This window comes from Calonectris borealis, chromosome 3, assembly GCF_964195595.1.
Source record: "Calonectris borealis chromosome 3, bCalBor7.hap1.2, whole genome shotgun sequence".
NCBI lineage: Eukaryota > Metazoa > Chordata > Aves > Procellariiformes > Procellariidae > Calonectris > Calonectris borealis.
This window is the reverse complement of record NC_134314.1, coordinates 33,994,111-34,015,656: the sequence shown is the minus strand read 5'-3', so window position 1 is coordinate 34,015,656 and position 21,546 is coordinate 33,994,111. Positions and strand designations below refer to the sequence as shown.

General features: G+C 39.3%; 1 protein-coding gene across 2 annotated transcripts in view; it reads right to left on the bottom strand.

The window, feature by feature from the left end:
* The window catches only part of SMAP1 (small ArfGAP 1), a 106,429-nt gene that overhangs the window by 57,819 nt on the left and 27,064 nt on the right, over positions 1–21,546 (bottom strand). For both annotated transcript variants that reach the window (XM_075145306.1, XM_075145307.1), the window contains exons 2-4: positions 14,633–14,766; positions 13,841–13,926; positions 9,862–9,937 (exon numbers count right to left, since the gene is read on the bottom strand). In XM_075145306.1, the coding sequence (XP_075001407.1) occupies positions 9,862–9,937; positions 13,841–13,926; positions 14,633–14,766 (296 nt within the window). The remainder of the gene's footprint in view (positions 1–9,861; positions 9,938–13,840; positions 13,927–14,632; positions 14,767–21,546) is intronic.

The window sequence follows — 21,546 nt, the reverse complement described above, 5'->3', positions numbered from 1 at the left end:
ACAGACTGCAGTTAGATGCGTATAAACACACAACCAACTGCTTATCATTTTTTAAAAAGGCCTATTCTCAAAATTCTGAAAGGGCTATAAGAATACTGATGTATTATTAATAAAACTTATCTATGAATTTCTGCAAAATTTCTTTAGGCTAACTGGCAAGGCTTTTTTTTAAAGTTACTAAAATGAATCCCTTATTCAGTGCTCTAGCCACTGGACAACACATAAAAAAGGTTGCATCCCACATTTCACAAAACATAGCAGTAGCTGCCTTTTCAAAGAAGCCGGTACTGCTCTTCCGTCAATATTCTGAACATGCTCACCATTCCTCCATCCCTTCAGAGTGCCCGTATCTTGTTACAGGAATACGGTGAAGCTTGTGCAAAAGCTAGCTGTAGTTCTGGATGTGTGCAGAGCTATAGAAGTTCATAAAATTTACATCAGCAGAGATACAATTACTCAATGTTCTGGGAAATACAGATATATTTAATAGTATTAGACATGAGTGCAAAATATTTTTTCCAACTCTGACCAAGAACATCCATACCTATTGTTGCCCACATTTTTTTTAGATTATTTAGCTTCTCCTTTAGATAACCACCTCTTGAGATATTACAGAGAGTCACCATGACTTAATTAAAGGCTGACATAGGATAAACAAAACAGATGCTTTTAACCTCTTACTGGCGTGCTCTCCATTTTCCCTGTCCAACCTAACAGATATTTTCTATATTTTTTCTAGGAAAAACTGTCTTTAATGAGAGGTTTGCAACACTTCAGAACAATACCTTTTTTTTCTCCTAAGTGGCTTGCCCTGCTGCATATCGGATCATTTACATTTTCATGATCCACATTAAACTGGCAACACAGTCACTGCAGATTTCAACTTCAGCAGAAGTTTTGTTTACGTGGACATAGTAACTTGTAGCTAGGCGGTCCAGCTGTGTGAACTACTGCTCAAATGAAAGTACTTATGGAAGTGGGGAAAACAAGACCCTGCACGTGGGAGCTACTAACAACGCAGCTGGCATACTGAAAATCCACACCCTGGCTTCTCTAACTCATTCATTTAACAATTGCTGGGCAAAGTCCTGCTCAAGAGTAGTCACTAGTGGCACACTCAGGACTTGATACTAGGGCCAGCTATTTAATTTCTTCGTTTATGCCCCACACAATGAGACCGAGTACATCATCAGCAAGTTTGCAGATGATACAAAATGAGGAGGAGTGGTTGATACACTAGATAGATGTGCTGCCATTCAGAGAACCGTTGACAGGATGGGTCAACAGGAACCACATGAAGTTCAAAGGGAAGTGCCAAATCCTGCACCTGGGGAGGAACAACCCCATGAACCAGTACAGGCTGAGTGTCAACTAGCTGGAAAGCAGATTTGCAGAAGAGGACTTGGAGGTCCCAGCGGAAAAGTTGGACGTGAGCTAGCAACGTGGCCAGTTCTGGGCTCACAATTACAAGAGAGACATGGGCAGACTGGAGCAAGTCCAGCAAAGGGACACTAAGATGATTAAAGGATCAGAGCACCTTTCAGATAAGGAGAGGCTTATTCAAGTGAGATTGTTTAGCTTGGAGGAGAGAAAGCTAATGGGAAGGAAAGGAGAGAAGAAGTCTTACTAACATATATAAATACCTGGTGGCAGGGAGCAAAGACTGAGGCAGATTGTTGCCTGTGGTATCCAGAAACAGGACCAAGAGGCACTGAATGTAAATTGAAATACAGGAAATTCCATTGAAATGTAAGAATAAATTTTTTTTTTTTTTTTTTACTGTGGGGGTGGTTGAATACTGGAATAGGTTACGCAGAGAGGTTGTGGAGTCTCCAGCCCTGGAGATATTCAAAACCCAACTGGACACGGCTCTAAGCAACCTGTTCTAGTTGACCCCACTTTGAGCAGGGGGAATTGGATGATCTCCAAGGGTCCCTTCCAGCCTGAGCTATTCTGGATTCTGTAATTCAACCCATTCTAACAGCAAGATCTCACAAAATAATTTATCCCACTTTCACTATCCCTGCCCTCAAGTCATAATTCCAGCATGGTATTTCAGTGCTTCTTATTGATGCCTATCTTCATTAGCATATTTCAAAAATACTTATACCACTTGATTCACAAATTCTTCACAGACCAATAAAAAACCCACTACAGTTCTTGCAATATTGGGAGGCGTAACCGGTAACCTTTCTCCAAACCAATGACTGAATGCTTCTCAATGCTAGCTACTATAAACTTACTGTTCATGTATACTATCATACCCCAATTTATCCATCTTAAGGTGCCCACGTGACATACTTTAGTGCAGGAAATGTATTATGGATTTAATCTCCTTTAAGATAACTTTCTGGAAAATGTGCCATCACAATCTCTAAATTCACATCACATTTTATCCAGTTGCCTAAGTTCATACTTCTTAAATTATACACAATATCTTAGAAAAGCATGGAAAATGTAGACCCATTATTCTTTTCCTTCAGTGAACTTAAGAGTTATATGAAACTTCTGCTCCATACATAATTCACACCCTTTCTTAAATATAGAAACTTTGTTTACTATTCTCTAAACATTGTCAGGACCTAGTAATATATTCACACTGCATGTAGTGGAATAGATTGTGTCAGTTCATAATTTTTGAGACTGAAAGTATCTGGAATCCGCTTAAGTTGATTCACCACCCACCCTGAATAAGGCAATTTCCATATGCATTCTGAGAAGTTGTGCTCTTTCTTCTCCTATGTACTTATTTTTATTAGAAGCTGCAGAGATTGTTTGTGACACCACCTACATAGCTAATCTTTATCCACACCCAACACAGTGACCTCACTGCTTCTCCTCATTACTTGTATGGCATAAGGGTCATTGTATCAGATACAAAAATAAAGAAAAGTTTAAGAAAAATTGTCTTTTTACAGTTTTTATATTACATCAAAGAGGAGGTACTAAGTTTTTAAAAAATTTGGAAAATATGATTGCTTCAAACTTGATTTCCTGAACCTCTGTGCAACTTTAGTACACTTTTAACTTAGCAGCATGTAGATACAGTCAAATTAAATTATTCGGATTGAGTACCAGAAACCCTTTCATTAGTGCAGTCCTGTGTCTCAAAGAATCACACCAGCAGCTGTTACTGTAGTGTATTTTAGACAGATTTTATTCTTTCTGGAACCTCAGTTCCTCTTGGCTTACTGGTAAACTGTGTAATCATCTACTTCAAAGCTTACTTCCTTTAATCAGTTATTTTGGGAGATTCTTATTAATTCCCAAAAACCTAAAACAAGCAACGTTTGCTATTTCTCTTGGCCACTGCATCTAAGATCACGTGCCTCATTAACAACTGCCTCTCAACCTTACCGGTTGCATAGCTTTGATTACAAGTATTTGGGACTGGATACAGAGATCATCAGTCAAGACAAATACTCTGTTCAGAAATTACTTTCATAAAAACAAACATCCCAAAGTATTTGGAGATGCAGAGCACCATTCCTGGAGCCACTGGTCTTGTCATACTTCTGCCTTATTTCCAGAGTGAACAAATGATTTCTGCTGAAGATAAGTCAAGTCGCCCTTTGAGCACTTCACCCTGTCAGGTATAGTCACAACGTTGAATTATTGTATTTGTAACCAAAAATCAAGCAGCATCTCTCGCCCAAGCACAGACACCCAGTCAATGCATTTTAATCAGCTCTGTTCAGACCCATACCAAGCCAAGAGCTCTGACCTTTCATAATGCCTTCCCTTCAACAAGAGCAAATTCTACCCACTATTATCACCTCAGACATCATTCCAGGTACTGGTGATAAACCTGTTAAAGAATGGGCAGAAATTAGACAGGAATATTAAGTAGAGAAGCAGCCTTGGGATCAGCTAAATTCTTTAACAATGACGAGAAAGATGATATATGCATATTTTCTCTCTTAAACAACAGGATTTCTGTTCTTTAAAACTCATTACTAATTCTGAAGTGAAGAATTACCAGACTGGTAAGTTGTTACACTCATATTCCTATACAACTAGGAACTGCCTTCACATTAGTTGAGCAGACTATGCCTATCTATTTCTTAATATGTAAGTATGGAGGGGAAGCGATACAGTCTTACTCTTCAGGTTTTATTATTACAGTCAATAATACGGGTAAGTCTAATCTTTGAACAACTTCTTCCAAACTAGAAAGTGATCTCTCCAGCAATCTTCCATTTTCAGTTCTGGATTCAACTGCTTTGTCTTAGGATTGGTTAGATAATCCAGAGAAAGCAACAAGGCCAAAAAGTGAATTTGTCAGATAACTGCTTTGTCGTGAGAGTCACGAGTGTGAGTTAACACTTGAAATCTGCTCTCTTTCACTGGAAAAAGCAGTCTGCCCACAAGCATTTATTGTGATATTCTGAATAGATTCCTGAGAACACGCCTTGTCCTGCATTCAAATCAAGCTGTACATCATCCATTTTCAGTTTCGTTCAAGTGTTTCAAAAGAATCAAAAGTTATGATAGTTCAACTAAGATGACATCTGCTGGTGATGTTAGAAAATCTACTGTAAACATACTCCAATACAGGTAACAAATTTCATGAGAATTGAGAAAAGAACCTGGCCCAAAAGCCAAGAATAGCTAGATCTGCCACAGCTTCCAAGACAGTATCACCACAGGAAATTAAGTTAAAAAAAAAAAAAAATCCCCTTGCATAAATGCACAAGCTGCGATAACCACAGGCTGCAGTTAGAAGTCTTATCAACCAAAGCTCCTCTTTTCTGGCTCAGCATCACCATCTTCATCCAGGGGTTTTCTTGGAAGTAATAGAAAGTGGTATGAGGAATTAAGAGAATACCAAGTTATCCAGAAAATTACCAATATATCCCAGACAAAAAAAAAAAGGCAAAAAAAAATACAGAAACAAAAGAGTAACTGCAATTGTGCTATGGTCTGGTGAGAAGAACACAGGAGAAAAGCCTAAACAGAGAAAAAAGAGAAGGGGAAAAAACCAACCACAAACAAAAAAAACAAACCAAGACTAAAAAGGGAGTAAGTTAAGGCAGATAGCTGCCTAGCCTGTACAGTGTTTTTCCATTTGGGAGTTCTTTTTGTATATCCAGACTTAGAACTATGCAAGTCATCTCTGCTGCAAAAAGGAGTCTCTCTAAAATAATAAGGCACTTTATTCTCCTAAAAAAAAAATCACTATAGCTTTACATTTCATTCTCTTGGAGTATGTCTGTGTCTCCAACAAGGCTCATATTTGCTCCACTTATATTTACTGCAACAATTCTGAAAAAGTCCTTCAAGTCATTTATTTAAGCATACAAGTTCAGATTCTTGGGGAAAGGTGTTTGTATAATTGTAAGCTGTGCTCTTGTAAGACTGCTCCAGGAGAAGTAAACTAAAGGAGCATAAAACAAACAGTTTAATGAGAGCCCAAAGCAAACAAAAGATTTAATAAGCAACAGTCTTCAGGACTAAGATTGCTAGAGGAGAAACTGCTTTGCATGCCTTCAGTTCTGGGATTCAACCTTTCAGTTCTAGGATTGCTGTGTACAAAAAAAACCCAGGATGAATATAAAAGGATTTGTCTATGCTTGAAAGTGATAATCAGGTGCAAGTCTGAAGCAGAATGATATTCCTGAACAGTTTCATGTCAACACCCACCTGAAGTAGAGTTTTAACACGCAAAATTACCTCATACCACTTGACCTATAGTAACTGTCTGTAGTTAACTACAGAAGTGATGCAAGCTCTAGATGGCGTTGTACAAGCTTTCACGGATAAATCAAGTCAAACAGCACAACATATTGCACAGTAAATTGCTCATGTTACCATATCTTAGATGCACCACATTTATAAAGACTCCCTAATCGTTTCACTACCATGTGAAGTTTGTTTTATTGGATTCTATGCTATACTTTGCATCATTCACAGCTTACGTATGCCTAAAAATGTAGAAGGCGGGTTGGCAGAAAATGGATTCTAGGAGGACAATATTATGCTGAGGATATTTAAAATAAGTTGACTTACTGACAGCTACTGCTGCTCCTAAGTTGATTATTTAAAGAGCAAAAAAAGTTCTTGCTGTTAACAATACCAAATCACGTGTTTTTCACAGAACAAATATATACATATATTCCCAAGTAACACCCTGTCAGCTTCAAGTGTTTTTACTTGTATTATTCCTCTTTTTAAAAATGTAAGTGTTCATAAAAAGCATAAAAAAACATGAAGTCCTGAATGTTTCAGAGTTACATCATACCAAAGCAAAACAGGAAGGCAGCTGGCCAGATCAAGAGACATGGGTTTCTTAAGCAGTTGGTCTTTAGAAGTCTTGATAAACGGAGGTCTCACCGCAGCAGGACTATGAACTACTTTCTGAGAAAGGAAGTGTTGATCTTTCATACTGGCACGACTCTTGTTAATGTTGGGAGAGAATTATGATAGGCACTGGCTTGAGAAATACTACTTCTAACTCTGTCATGGGCTACACTGCTTAAATAGAATATACTTTGATATTAAGGATACATGTTCCTGAACATGATAAATACCATACAGTTGTCTTCACGGTTTTAGTCATAATATCAAACCCTACAACTATATCTAAACATTTACAGATCATTTCAACTGTAAGAGTTTTTCATAGAACTGATATGCATCTGAAGATACTTCCGTGGGGTACAAAAAACATCGGTTTGCCTCCCTGAGTAGGCTAATGTATTCAAAATTCTCTTCTTCACATTGATCAGAATAAAACTTAAAAATAAATACTGGTACTTTAACTGCAGCTAAACAGAAAAATTTTCAAAAAATGGCAATATTCCAGTGCTCTGGAAATAAAGTATTTCTACAAATGCATTGTCAGACACTTTTCTAAAACTTTTTCTTCTTGTCTTACAACATTATGAAGCAGCAAACACATACATAACTGTTAAAAAAATTTCTAATGATTAGAAAAAGGTTTCTGTTCCAAGTAAGATCTAAAAAAGTATAAATATTCCAAAAAACCTGAAAGGCACCCATAAAACTCATCAACATATTCCTTAAAATGTCAGATTGATTTTAACTGTATTATCAGTGTTGGTAAAAAATAATGACTACATCTTTTCCGTTGATATTTTTCCCAGGCTTCCCCCTGCAGCTACATTGCTTATTCTGAATTGGAGCTCCTGCTTTTTGTTTCGCGTGAAGTACATGTGAAAGTACATCTGCGAAAAGAAGGGACAAGCGTAGTGTGATCACTTTCATAAATTCCCTACCTATATCTCCTTACCTGACCCAGAGCACTGTAGTTTGCCCACCTGGGGCTACCATTCCGGCTACATTCCGGAAGATTTTTCTCAAGGTTAAAGCCTAAGATTGCGGTTAAGAATTAGGCCTAAATGATACCAGAATGTTTCCCAGTACCAAACAAAACAAAACCACAAAAAAATAACCAAAGGGAAAAAGAAAACAAAACCCAAACACACCACTGTTCAAGGGTGTCAGTCTCTCAGGTCTTTCTATTAAAAAAGCCATAAGCCTGCACTGAGTCTGAGCAACAAAACATGCGAGTAACTATTTACTGATAACCCACTTATAACAGCCGAGTAAACTGTACCACTCATTTAGTCCTGAGCACTGATACAGAACCAAGATTTCACATTTTCCCCAATAGCAATGTATCACAAAACTCCGAGATCTATGCACTGTAATAGATTCTAATTATTTTTTAAAGTCAGGCTGCTTTCAGTCAACATTAGATTTTTCTAACGTATATTTGATTTCTACTTAAATGCATTATTCTATTTGAAATGTAACTAGCCAATAAAACTGCAGATACTCCACCTGAACAGTTCACAAGACTATTAATCATGAAAGTATCGTGCTAGTAAGTGCTTTGATGCCGCCAAAACACTTGACAGAGGTCTGAAGGCTACAAGCAGGAATCTCCCCCTTCCTCCACAGCTGTCCCTCAGTTCCCAGGGAATCTTAGCCACCTCCTGGCAGGGTGGAATGAGGGAAGGTGTCTCAGATGTCATCAGGACTGCAAAAGGAAAGCTTTAGAAACCGTCACCACCCCCTGCATGGGGGCACAGAAACGCGTACCCCCACAGAACTCCCTTCCTCACCCCATTCTTCTCAGACTCCCCACAGATCTCCATGTGCTGGAAGTGTAGGGTAACTTCCCCTCTTCCCTGCCAACAGTATCCGGGAGAGAAAAGCAGCATATCAGACATGCAGAATGGAGGCCCAGCTTCACCATTTCTTTCTCTTCCCTGTCAGTCGCAGGCCCACTCGAAAGATGATCACTGAATACCAGTCTCAGCACTATACGCACATCTGAGCTGGGCTGGGACGAGAGCCAAGGAGGGTAACTCAATACAAGCAGCAGATTAGGACTATGGGCGCTACACTACTTCAGCTCATGTAATATTGTGTACTTTTAGGATTTTGCCACAACTGTGATTTCAGATAGCCTACCTCAAACCTTATGTTTGGTGGCCTTGAATAAATGCAGGTGAATGTGAATGTGCTGAGTCATCTATTGCTAAAATATTTCATAATCAGATTTTGTTCCTATCTCAGAGAGATTATGCCATTTACATTAGTCAATGCAAGAAAAGCCCAAGTAGGAAGAAATAAAATGGTGTTCCCTACTCAGCAGTAACATGCATCTCTTCAGCTTGTCTGGATTCTATCTGTGCTGCTATGACAGGTAAGTGATTCATATTAGTCTGCAATACGATAAAGCAAAATCTGATTACTCCTTCAAACATATTAAGACAGCAGTGGACTACTATATTAGACACCTAGGTTCTCTGTTTAGAAAGATCTTGGGAGTCTTTTGAACTTGTTAAAGGAGTATAATTTCAAACAATTCTTCCTATTTTCTCCTTTGGAATAAAAGTAAAAAAGGGTAACTGACAGTGTAATTCAAATCACAATTGTATTTTACCTCTTAAGTGAAGAAATTTTCCCCTACTTCAACAATGCTTAATGAAATACACTTCTCTAGTTTCCAGGTTTGGGGTTTTTTTTTTCCTTCTAAAACGAAACTATCATTCAAAGATCCATTTTCTCAGATGGCAAAGGCAGCATAAACGCCCACTCCTTGCACTCATTTCCCTGTCAAAGGTCACTGCCTAGTAAGATGGAGTAGTAAGTTACGTGTTAGGTCATACTTAAATAATGTAGGTATTTAAGTATAAATACACCTATATAAATAAAAATATATAAACTAAATTGTATGCCCCAGAAATAGCCATATCCAAAAAACCGAACAAGGCTGTGAACTTCAGTAAAGGCTGACATTCTCAAAACTGCTTTGCCAGAAAAGCACTCACCAACTTACTGTAGTGAACACACAGCTACCTGATTAAAGAGCTGGTTTGCCATACTGCCCGTGTTTGCTATTACAGTGCACCTCGCTGCAAGCAACAGTCTGGAATTCAGCAGAGCAGTAAGACCCTCAGAAGAGGGGCCCAAAACACCCTAGGATTTCTCATCAAGGTATTACAGAGAATGAGAGAAGACAAAGCCGCCAGAAACAGTAATCCTGTCTTATCCCTGTAACAGAGAAAAAGATACTCAGAAAGGACTCAAAGTATACTGTTGAAGAACTACCCATCACTGAAAGAGAAAAACACAATATAAACAGTTGGAAGCAAGCTATTTGTTGGATCATAATGCTTTGCTGTTATAAATGTAATAGACAATGTATGTTGAACTTACAGAACCTAGGAATAGCTTTCAAGAGACACAAAAGAAAGCATTTAACACCGTATCAAAAAGTTTTCGACTGTGAAAGATACTATAACATACATAATGTTTTCTACATTTCTCTTATGTAGCTTTCAAAAAAGAAAAGTGACAGAATTCTTGGTGAAAGTCTTTACTTACATTGAAGGCATTAACTGCATTTTTATCGTAATACTTCTTCTTTTCGTACTTATCCCTGATGAAAAATTCCACAGCTCTAGAATAGCTAGTTTAAGGAAAATATGCATTCAGATAAATAGCAACATCAACCTAAAAAGCTGACGGATTATTCAAATTGAAGAATTGCACCAGGTTCTTGCTCCATCTCATTTTGTAGTTTTAAAACAACAGAACAAACTGCTTTACACAGAACAATTGCTATTGCAGTGTCCAAAAAGAGCTTCTTTCTACTACAAAGAATTAATCAGTTTAATCTCTTAATGAAACAATAGGAGAAGGATATACTAGAAGTAACTCACTGTTCCACAGTTAGGACATTTTCACTTGGTATTTATAAGCTACAGGGCTGTAGTACTGCAAATACTTGAACAAAGGTACTCATACACGGTAAATAATTGAAGTATAGTTTACCATCATAACTTGGGAAAAAATACTTTCTCTTCAGATAAAATGTGAAATGTATGTACCTGTTCTCTGATTTGCACAAACTGTCTCATGCATCAAAAGCTGATCATAAACAGTTCTCTGAGATCAACAAGTCCTCAATGAAAGTCTCCTATTACAACAAACATCTCTGTGGAAGGCAAAGAAAACTAAAACACGAGCAATAAAAAGATATTGAAGCAAAGGTGGAAATAGCAGCAAGCATATAGAAGACCAGAACTGACAACTCACTAGCTCAAACACAAAAAGGACAACTCGTCGTTTTCCTCAATTATTCTCTCAGCTTCATAAAGCAGCTATCCAAAGCAACGTTAACTTTTGTAAAGCTGATTCTCTGGTATCTGTAGAATAAATTTTAACTAATTTGTTTGGCAATGTGATTGTCCATTCAAAAATCGAAATTGCAACTGTGGAAGCTCAGATTCATTGCATCTTAAACTTCCATAGCAATTTTTCCTCAATCGATGGAAAGATACCTTAGGTCCACATACTATCTCTTAAGATTAACACTGACCTCAGAGCACTCAGTTCCTTCATTCTGTGCATCAAATTGTATCATCATTTAGTTTCAAATTGTATGCAAGTGTCACCTGAAGACACTGCTTCATAAAAGTTGCAAAAAACAAAACATTCTTTTCTACCTCTTTCCAAATATATCTACATTCTAAAGGGCATCTTGAGCACTTTGAATGTACAAGTATCTTAGTACTAATATTGCATTATTCTTTACACATACCAAAGGACTGTCATTTTGCCAAAAATCAATGTATATTATCAAATTACAGATGAATGGAAGTTGTGCAATATGCAACTCCCACAACTTTTCAAGTTTAGCTAAGACTAAACAGGATTCCCTCAGAAAGTTTATTTTCAACTTGCAGTACAAATTACTGCATTATATAATCTCAGTGGGGGGAGGAGATAGAGAAAGGGAATTCAATTTTTTTTCATGCTTTTGGGCTGTAACTGGATAACTGTATTAAATTATAACTAATTTAGAAGTAAACAGAAAAGATCCAAAATTTGATTGTTATAAAATACCTTACAACAATCTATCCTTTCTTCAAATAAAAAGTCTTAGTCACGAGTCAAAATTAACATTTTCAGATGGCACATTTATTTTGTCAAGTGTTCTAAGTTTTGGTTGTTCAGATTTTAGTGTTAGATATTTTAGTTCTTTTGCATAAATATTTCCCTATTTTTGGCAGTTTCCCAGAATGCACACTTGATATTTCAGACAATTAGAAAGTTTTAGTTTAAAAATTATTAACACAGAATCGTAAGTATTTAAATTTCATAGGGTTTAATTTTTCAAGATGCTATTACACTGTATTTTGAAAAATATCCACTTTATTCAAGCTACCCCATTTCAATATGCGTGAATTTTTAGACCACGTCTAAAGTTTCTTTAGATCAATAACCTACTGTGTTCTTACTAACAAAAGAATTTAAAGCAGCCTCAACAGATGCCAAAACTGTTTTAAAAAGTGAGTAAAATGAAGAGACAAAAAAATGATTCAATTTACTCTTGTGAAAAACCACTTCCAAACAGGAAGCTAAAGCTGCCATACAAAAAAACCATCAAGATGATCCTCAAAGTTAGCTTCTAAGCCAGAGCATCCCTGCCAAGTTCAAGGGAAGAGTAAAAAAATGCCCAGAAAGGTCAGTCTTGTGATTAAAAAGCAGAAGTGATGGGGGGCCTTTAGCAGGAGATTTTGGGCAGATCCCACATACACGTTTCTCCTGTGTCTCCATTCTACTACCTAAAAAATAGAAACACGTATATTATAGTGCTACAGGAAGTTAAACGCTAATATAGAAGAACATATACAAAAGACATCATTACATGCAAAAAGTTTTCATAGTTCATCCAAAAGAATATTCAGAATACTGAGAATATTCATAACCAGAATACTGATGAGACACAATGCTGATTTTGTAGTGATACAAAGGGCAAAAAGGAAAGGCAAAAAAAGCCCATAGCACAACAGCTTGTCATGAATGCCAAGTAGGTAAGTAGCTGCCAAAGTTACGGGGAAATTGAGAAATAAAACAGAAAATGTTGGCATCCTCTCTCCTGGCACTGTATTTTTAATAAAGAAAACACATGCAATGAAATATATTCAGTTGACCAAGTCTACCACTTAGAAACTGACAACTGTCCAAAAGGCTATATAATTATTTCAAGGTATACAGTGTCAACAAAAGAATTATTTTGCAAGTCTGAAAATTAGACTTTTGGTCTGATCTGACATGAAAAGCTTAGACTAAAGCACTATTGCTTCTCCTGCAATAGCACCAGTGAATGCAAGTTAGTTGCAGTAAGAACAAAACATACATCTTCAAGATCAACTTTTGAGTAAGTTTTAGTCAAAGTATTTCAGTCTTATGGCTGAAATAAAGTTCTAGAATATTACAGCTGGAGTACTACAATGCTATGTGGTTCCAGTTACTTTTTGCTTATGTGTATGTATGTTTAATTTAAAAGCTACTGGAATATGAAAAAACATATCTGTTTTGCTCAAGTGCATTTTATAATGAGAGGTCTAACCCTTCCAAAAAAAGAAATCTTCTGCGCATAGCATATTGAGCATAGTGTCTAATAAACAGAAGAACCAAAATCACTTTTTGATATAGAAGGAGAAAATTCAGATCCAGTTACGACTAAGTCCGTTTTATCGGCCTCCATAACCTGTATCATCATCAGGCTAAGAGAGCTCACTTAATGGTACGTGTTTAGGATCTCATTATAGTTAAAGAGTTCCAGTAAGATCAGGTGAAGCAAATCCTACCTGTGGAGTAACTTCACTAAATCAGGAGCTAATACAAATCTAAATTAATGCCATTACACATTATCCTAATGATTCAGTACATTCAAAAAAGGTATTTTTTAAGGAAAGCTATTTATTGGCAGTAGACAATTTTTCTTCCAACCCTCCGCTTCCAGGTACATGGTGATAACCACACACCAACACAAGTGGTGGCCGTCAGGGAGGTTTGTATTCCCTGCTAGTCATCTGTGCTTGCACACTTCATAGAATGTATACATTTCAACTCCAAAATATTACAGAACACTTAATTTAGAGAAAGAAATCCATACTTTACTTGAGTAAGATCCAATGGCTTATTTTACTTTGCCATTCACCTCATTATTTCTTCTAACTTCAGCTGGCAGTTACTCAAGATAAAGACAGAATATTCAAGAGCTCTCTAGTATCACTCTAACTTCCTACATCCACAGAATTTATGAAGTCCCCTCTTCTGAAAGCAAAAATAAATGAGGCTTGCCAAATCTCATTACAAAGTAGATTTGCTATAACTGAAGTAATTTAAACCTTTTCTGAACGGTTCCCAACTTCCACTGTCATTTCTTATACAACAGTATCAATGAAATAAGCAAGGTGAGTTGCCAAATGTAGCAGTTCCTTGAAACAGTCATAACATCTAAATTGCATTAAAAGTCATTTCAATGTGAAAGCTAAAACAAAAAGGATACTGATCTGTTTGAGGTCTTCGGAAGTTCTCTGGTAGATTAGCTTCATAGAGTAGTCTTGCTTTAGTATTTCCCATTTCCTGCATGCACTAAGGAAAAGTGGTAGAAAAGAGTTAGTTCATGTCCATCAATACTTCCAATCCTGAAACAGTCAGAATGCTATTGGTGTGCTTAAATGACACTGCAATTTTTTAACTTGGAGACCTCTCTGCTGCCATATGTCTTGAGAGATGCTCCCACGGCACAGGAGGGCTGCCTGCCAAGACTTGCTGGACAAAACCTTACAACACAGATGCTGTTTACAGTGTAAACTAACCCATCCAGTGAAAGATAAGCTTTCATCTCTCAGGATGGCTCTTCAGACCAGGAGGAACAGCAGTAAGAAAATTTGTCTGGCAGCAGAAAAAGGCTTCAGACTGGAGCATACCTGGAAAAGTCAGTACTTGGTACACCAAAAAAATGTAATCAAGAATCAGACAGATGTGTGAACGCTACCTTACTGTCCCCTACTGAAAAGGAAAAGGCTAACAACACATTTTCTACAGATACAAGAAGCAGCTTTCAGAGTCCCTGTGGCAAGATACAATACATCTAAAATGGTAACAGAAAAGATAGCTAAGCCAATTTCTCAAGTGAATTTTTAGAACTTAAACTCATTATAGTAAAAATATAACACATTAAGAACTACTTTGATTGTAAAACATTTAAGTTGGGGCATCATGATAAACTCAAATCCTTTCAAAAGGACTCCTGGCATTCCTTCCAAACTGAAAAATGTATTTTAAGATATTTTACCTGTATTTGCTCTGGTGTCCATTGGTCCAAGTTGACAGACTTGACCCTTGATATATGGACCCCAAGATTTCGATGTATTCCAGCACATCTGATGCAAATAAAAACACCGGTGTTCCAAGAAGCCCATCTTGGACCTAAGGGGAATGGAGAAATAAATTAAGTTACTTTCAAAATTCCATATACTGTGAAGATCTGCTTTGGCATAATTCTATACTGACAAGAGGAATAAACAAGTCTGAATAAAGGCTCACAGCTGTTTCTCTAGGATATCTATTACTTCTAACAATCTCCATTGTTAGCAATTTTATTTACAGCTTTCTACTTCTACGTGATATCACATAACAGTTGAGTTAGCTAGATTAAGCTAGGAAGTCATATGCAGTGTGCACTGCCCTCCCCCTCCCCCCAAAAAAATCCAACCAAACTTTGGAAAGTCGGCTTATTAGTAACAACAATATTTTGCTTACATCTTCAATAATCCTTACAGCTATGCATCAAATGCAAGCATCAGCAGAAATCAGCAGAAGTTGCCCCTTTTTCTTCAATCAAAAGCTTCCTAAGACATGCATCTGTACTTCACTTGAAATTAAATGCAGGGCAATCTTATATTAATGCAACGAATCCTTCAATACCTCATAGAGCACAGACTTTACAACAGCATGCAAGCTCTTAGGGAATGACTATACAGAAATTTGCACAACCAACTGATGAAAATATCCATGACTAAGAATGGTGGAAAACTGAGTAAGTTCAGTACCCTTGATTCCTAAACTACAGTATGAGTTGCCATTCACAGCCCAACGAATTTTCTCACAGAATCGGATTGATTTATGAACCTTACCATTGTTTCTCAGCTGTGCTGGTATGTTGAGACAGACCTGGCCTGAACTCCCACAGTGACACGTGGGATGTTTGACTTGAAGTTACTACACAGTCTCAAATTAAACACATTTATATCATTTTATTCCAGCTCTGTACACCACCACTGTTAAAGGCACTGCTTTAAAGTCTATCTAGTTCTGAGCTCTAAGGAGTTCAGAGATTAAATAATTAACCATCAAAAGCAAGAAGGCACACTGAAGAGTTGGAAAACATTTCGAGCAATTATTTTCCGCCTTTGTATGACAGATATGAATCTAGACCACTCATACAACTGCAACAATTTGGATTTCAATATTAATATATTGTACGAACACTTTCCTGGGGCCTAGAAAAAAAATTTTATGCCTCCCTCTCCTGATCTTTAGCTTAGGACTGTGTTGGGTTGACCCCAGCCAAACACCCACAGAGCTGCTTGCTCACTCTCATCTCCTGCAGGACAGGGAGAAAAGAGAAGGAAGGTGAGAAAACTTGCAGACTGAGAACAACAGTTTTAATAAGTGAAGCAAAAACTGCACACAAGCAAAGGAAGAGGGGAAAGAAAGAAAAAAAAAAAAAAAAGAAAAAAAGGATTTCTTCACTACTTCCCATCGGCAGGCAAGGTGTCCAGCCACCTCCTAGAAAGCCGGGCCTCAGCACACACAACACTTGCTTTGGAAGACAACACCATAACCAAGAATATCCTTTCCTCCTCCTCCTTTCCTTGAGCATTTATTGCTGAGCACATCATCATATGGTATGGAATGGTCAATTAGAGTCAGCAGCTGTCCCAGCTGTGTCTCCTCCCAATTTGTTGCCCACCCACTCCTACCCTACTCATCTGCGGGGGCAGAACAAAAAAAAGCAAAGCCCTGACAGCCTGCAAGCATTGTTCAGCAATAGTCAAAACAAGGAAGCAGGAGAAATCCTTTCAGTGGAGACTCCATTCTTTTGAATTGGTATTTGAAAATCCCAAGACACATCCACAGCTCCCTGGATTTGTTGCCAGAAGCCTTCCTCTTACTAGTGGAAATACTGGCTATATTTTGGGTAGCCACCTTGCTTTTATTTTGTCTTGTTCAAGGTCTCAAAAAGTCAGACCACCTGATGTCCATTGCTTGACCTTTAAGACCAAAATGATTAAGATGATTGACAGTTTTCGAAATAAGAGCTACCATCATAAAATTAGATTACAGGGGTCAAGAGACCCAACAGTTACTCACTGAAACTAACACATCATTTCCCACATGGCACTTCTACGTTAAAACTAACTTGTCAGGTAAGAACGAACAGTCAAGCTGTTTGCAATGTGTGTCTTAAATAGTTCAACACCTAGCACCTGTTGACCTGCCTTTTTATTCTCCCCTATAAAACACTACAGATACAAAATACTCGCCCTGTTGTTACCGTCTATAGATCTATCGTATGCTTACCATTTATACTACTTTAAGTTTTAGTGCTCCAGAATAGAGTTTTGCAGGACATTTGCCTCAACATATTAATCAAGTTTCAGCTAAAATAATACACCAGAAGAAACTTAATCAAAAAACTTCCTTAGCCACTCCCTTGTAGATAAAGTACCTCAGCTTATGCAATTGCTTAATGTAGCCATGATGGTTTAGAAACAAAAAAGTAAGGCAAGGTCTTGTGTGCCCAACAGCTTCTCCAATTTTTCCCCCAAACTATAACCCAGGGATGTGCCTTCTAAAGAGGGAAGCCAGTTTTGATCAGGTTACTATAGGGGCAGGAAGTGTTTATCTGTAGTATTTATATGCTCTCCATATTTTTATGCTATAGGGTGTTTACACAGCCACTATAAACTTTTTACCACAACAGAGTTTGTACAACCACACATCACATGAGTTTCCTATTCTTCAGGTTCTTCCTCAGCTATGATATCGCAGATAGGCAAGTTCTACATTAACGAGACAAGATCAGAATGAGAGCTTGACATGACTGAAATCTATCTTAATAAATGAAGAGGCAGATCATTAACTTTGTAGTTTAACAGTTTAATATTTTAACTTAAAATTTTGTTAACAAAACGAAAGATCATAACGCAACTTGTGAATTAGGTGGTTTTCTCTTGGAAAGGAACAGTTCCGTATTTTCCCAGAAGCTCAGATTTCATTAATTTGTACTTATTTCTGAAATAACCTAGCGAAATCAAACGAATTTAAGAAACAAATTAAACAGTGGAGTAACAGACAACCCTGAGGCCACACAAAAATGTTCACGTGTAATTTTTGAATTTATTTCAGACTAATGACAATATGCAATATTAAACACTTCAAATGAAAAATGTTTTAATTAATACAAATCAATTACAGCCACAGTTAAGCAGTAGGCAAAAGAAGTTACAAAATAATGTTTTCTGTGTGGGCATCAAACCAGCTGTGCTTGTCTTAACCAAACAGTTAACTAAAGCTTAGTCTGTAAACCCTCCTGTGTGACAAATGTTTAACAATAATTTGGACCGATTCAATAAACAATTTACAGTTATCTCAATTCTGTATGAAATCAGGATCCTTATTTCTGTACAAAGGAAGTATTTTGCACTTAATAGAAATATTCACAGGTTTCTTCTCGTTGGGTCCTTAAATATTTGTTTTCTTCAGCAAAATTTACAAAAGTAACCTAGTTTATCTGCTCTATGTATTTTGCTAGCCAATTTAGAAGACAGACATTTGGCTTCAGAAACGAAGACTGCATCTTAAGAATCTTGATGACTGCTATTTTATGCTATTTAAAACACCTTTACATGTCAGTAGTAATGCTATCTTACTTATCAAGAACTGCACTATACAGTTGTCGTGGTTTAACCCCAGCCAGCAAAAATAAACGCCACGCAGCCGCTCGATCACCCCCCCCCCCGGTGGGATGGGGGAGAGAATTGGGAGGGCACAAGTAGGAAAGCTCCCGGGTTGAGATAAAAACAGTTTAATAATTGAAATAAAACTAAGTAGAACAGTAATAATAACAGTGAGAACAACAACAATAACAGAATACACAAAGCAGGCAATGCACAACAGAACCGCTCACCGACCGCCGACCGCGTGTCACGAACGGGGGGCGAGCCCCCCCACACACCTGGTTTTTATACTGAGCATGATGTCACATGGTATAGAATACCCCATTGGCCAGCTGGGTCCACCACCCCGGCTGTGCTCCCCCCTCCCGGTGCAAGCATCACCCAGCAACAGCCAAAGCATCAATGGGCCATCAACGCTCCTTTCACACCGAACCCAAAACACAGCACACCCCCCAGGCTACTGGGAAGAAAGTTAACCCTGTCCCAGCTGGAACCAGGACAATATCCACCCCTTATTCTATACCATCTACATCATGCCCAGGTCTCACATTTTCCCATACATTCCAATTAGTCACCGCTCCTTTTCCCTGCCTTTTGATATATACGCACACAGAGATATCATTCCCTTAGTCCATGGGCCATCCCTCTAAAACGTCCGTTGAGTTCATTTAGTCCATGACTTCGGGTTCCATCTGTCTTTGCAGGGCAGGAGAGATGGTGTGTGGTGTCGGGCTCTTGCATGCGGAGGCCAGTTCTGGGCGCTCGTCTGGTTCTATCATTGTTGCACCTTGCTCAGTTTCATCGGCGTTCATCCTAAATTAATCTGGGTGATTCTTACTGTAATACTGTTAATATGGCATATGGTAACCATAAAAGTGATGACATACAGTACTATGTAATAACTAACATCGTACAATTCAGTTCATTGGCTATTTTCACCCAAAATTAAATCCCCCTGAGGTACACACCGGACTTCCCCATCCTTTCTCATCACCCACCAAGTGCACCCAGGTCCCTGAGCAAAAGCAATCCCACGGATGGGTTTTCCCTTGCCAGAGGCAGGAGCAACCCAGACTGTCTTCCCCAGCATATTTCTCATATGCACGACAGGGACTTTATCCCCCTCTACAGCACGTAAGGGTTTGGATTGGGCAGGGCCAGCTCGAGTGACAGATCCCCTAGTGTTCACTAACCAGGTGGCCTTTGCTAAATGTGTATCCCAATGCTTGAATGTCCCACCACCCATTGCCCTCAGTGTTGTCTTTAGCAGCCCGTTGTATCGTTCGATTTTCCCGGAGGCTGGTGCATGGTAGGGGATGTGATAGACCCACTCAATGCCGTGCTCTTTGGCCCAGGTGTCTATGAGGGCGTTTCGGAAGTGAGTCCCGTTGTCTGACTCAATTCTTTCTGGGGTGCCATGTCGCCACAGGACTTGCTTTTCAAGGCCCAGGATGGTGTTCCGGGCAGTGGCATGGGGCACAGGATATGTTTCCAGCCATCCTGTGGTTACTTCCACCATGGTGAGCACATAGCGCTTGCCCTGTCGGGTTTGTGGGAGCGTGATATAATCAATCTGCCAAGCCTCCCCATATTTATACTTCAACCATCGTCCTCCATACCAAAGAGGCTTTACTCGTTTGGCTTGCTTGATTGCAGCGCATGTTTCACATTCGTGGATAACCTGTGCAATAGTGTCCATGGTTAAGTCCACCCCTCGATCACGAGCCCATCTATATGTTGCATCTCTCCCTTGGTGGCCTGAAGTGTCATGGGCCCACCGAGCTATAAATAATTCACCTTTATGTTGCCAGTCCAGATCTACCTGAGCTACTTCGATCTTGGCAGCCTGATCCACCTGCTGGTTGTTTTGGTGCTCTTCACTGGCCCGACTCTTGGGTACGTGAGCATCTACGTGTCGTACTTTTACAGTCAGGTTCTCTACCTGGGCAGCAATATCTTGCCACAATGCGGCAGCCCAGATGGGTTTACCTCTGCGCTGCCAGTTGTTCTGCTTCCACTGCTGCAACCACCCCCACAGGGCATTTGCCACCATCCATGAGTCAGTATAGAGATAAAGTACTGGCCATTTTTCTCGTTCGGCAATGCCCAAGGCCAGCTGGATGGCTTTCACCTCTGCAAACTGGCTCGATTCACCTTCTCCTTCAGCAGTTTCTGCAACTTGGCGTATAGGACTCCATACAGCAGCCTTCCATCTCCGATGTTTTCCCACAAGGCGACAGGACCCATCCGTGAACAGGGCATATTGCTTCTCGTTTTCTGGTAGTTTGTTATATGGTGGGGCCTCTTCAGCACGCATCACCTCCTCCTCTGGGGATATTCCAAAATCTTTGCCTTCTGGCCAGTTCGTGATCACCTCCAAGATTCCTGGGCGACTGGGGTTTCCTATTCGGGCCCGTTGTGTGATCAGCGCGACCCACTTACTCCACGTAGCATCAGTTGCATGATGTGTAGAGGGGACGCTCCCTTTGAACATCCAGCCCAGCACCGGCAGTCGGGGTGCCAGGAGGAGCTGTGCTTCAGTGCCAACCACTTCCGAAGCAGCTTGAACCCCTTCATATGCTGCCAATATCTCCTTCTCAGTTGGAGTGTAGCGGGCCTCGGATCCTCTGTATCCCCGACTCCAGAACCCTAAGGGTCGACCTCGAGTCTCCCCTGGTGCTTTCTGCCAGAGGCTCCAGGTAGGGCCATTCTCCCCGGCTGCGGTGTAGAGCACATTCTTCACATCTTGTCCTGCCCGGACTGGCCCAAGGGCTACTGCCTGAACTATCTCCTGTTTAATTTGCTCAAATGCTTGTCGTTGCTCAGGGCCCCATCTGAAGTCGTTCTTCTTCCTGGTCACGTGATAGAGAGGGCTTACGATCTGACTGTAATTTGGAATATGCATTCTCCAAAAGCCTACAACGCCTAAGAAAGCTTGCGTTTCCTTTTTGTTAGTTGGTGGAGACATGGCTGTTATTTTATTGATCACATCTGTTGGGATCTGACGACGTCCATCTTGCCATTTTATTCCTAAAAACTGGATCTCCTGTGCAGGTCCCTTGACCTTACTTCGTTTTATTGCAAAGCCGGCCTTCAGAAGGATTTGGACTATTCTCTCCCCTTTCTTGAAAACTTCCTCTGCTGTGTTGCCCCACACGATGATGTCATCAATGTATTGCAGGTGTTCTGGAGCCTCACCCTGTTCCAGTGTGGTGTGGATCAGTCCATGGCAAATGGTAGGGCT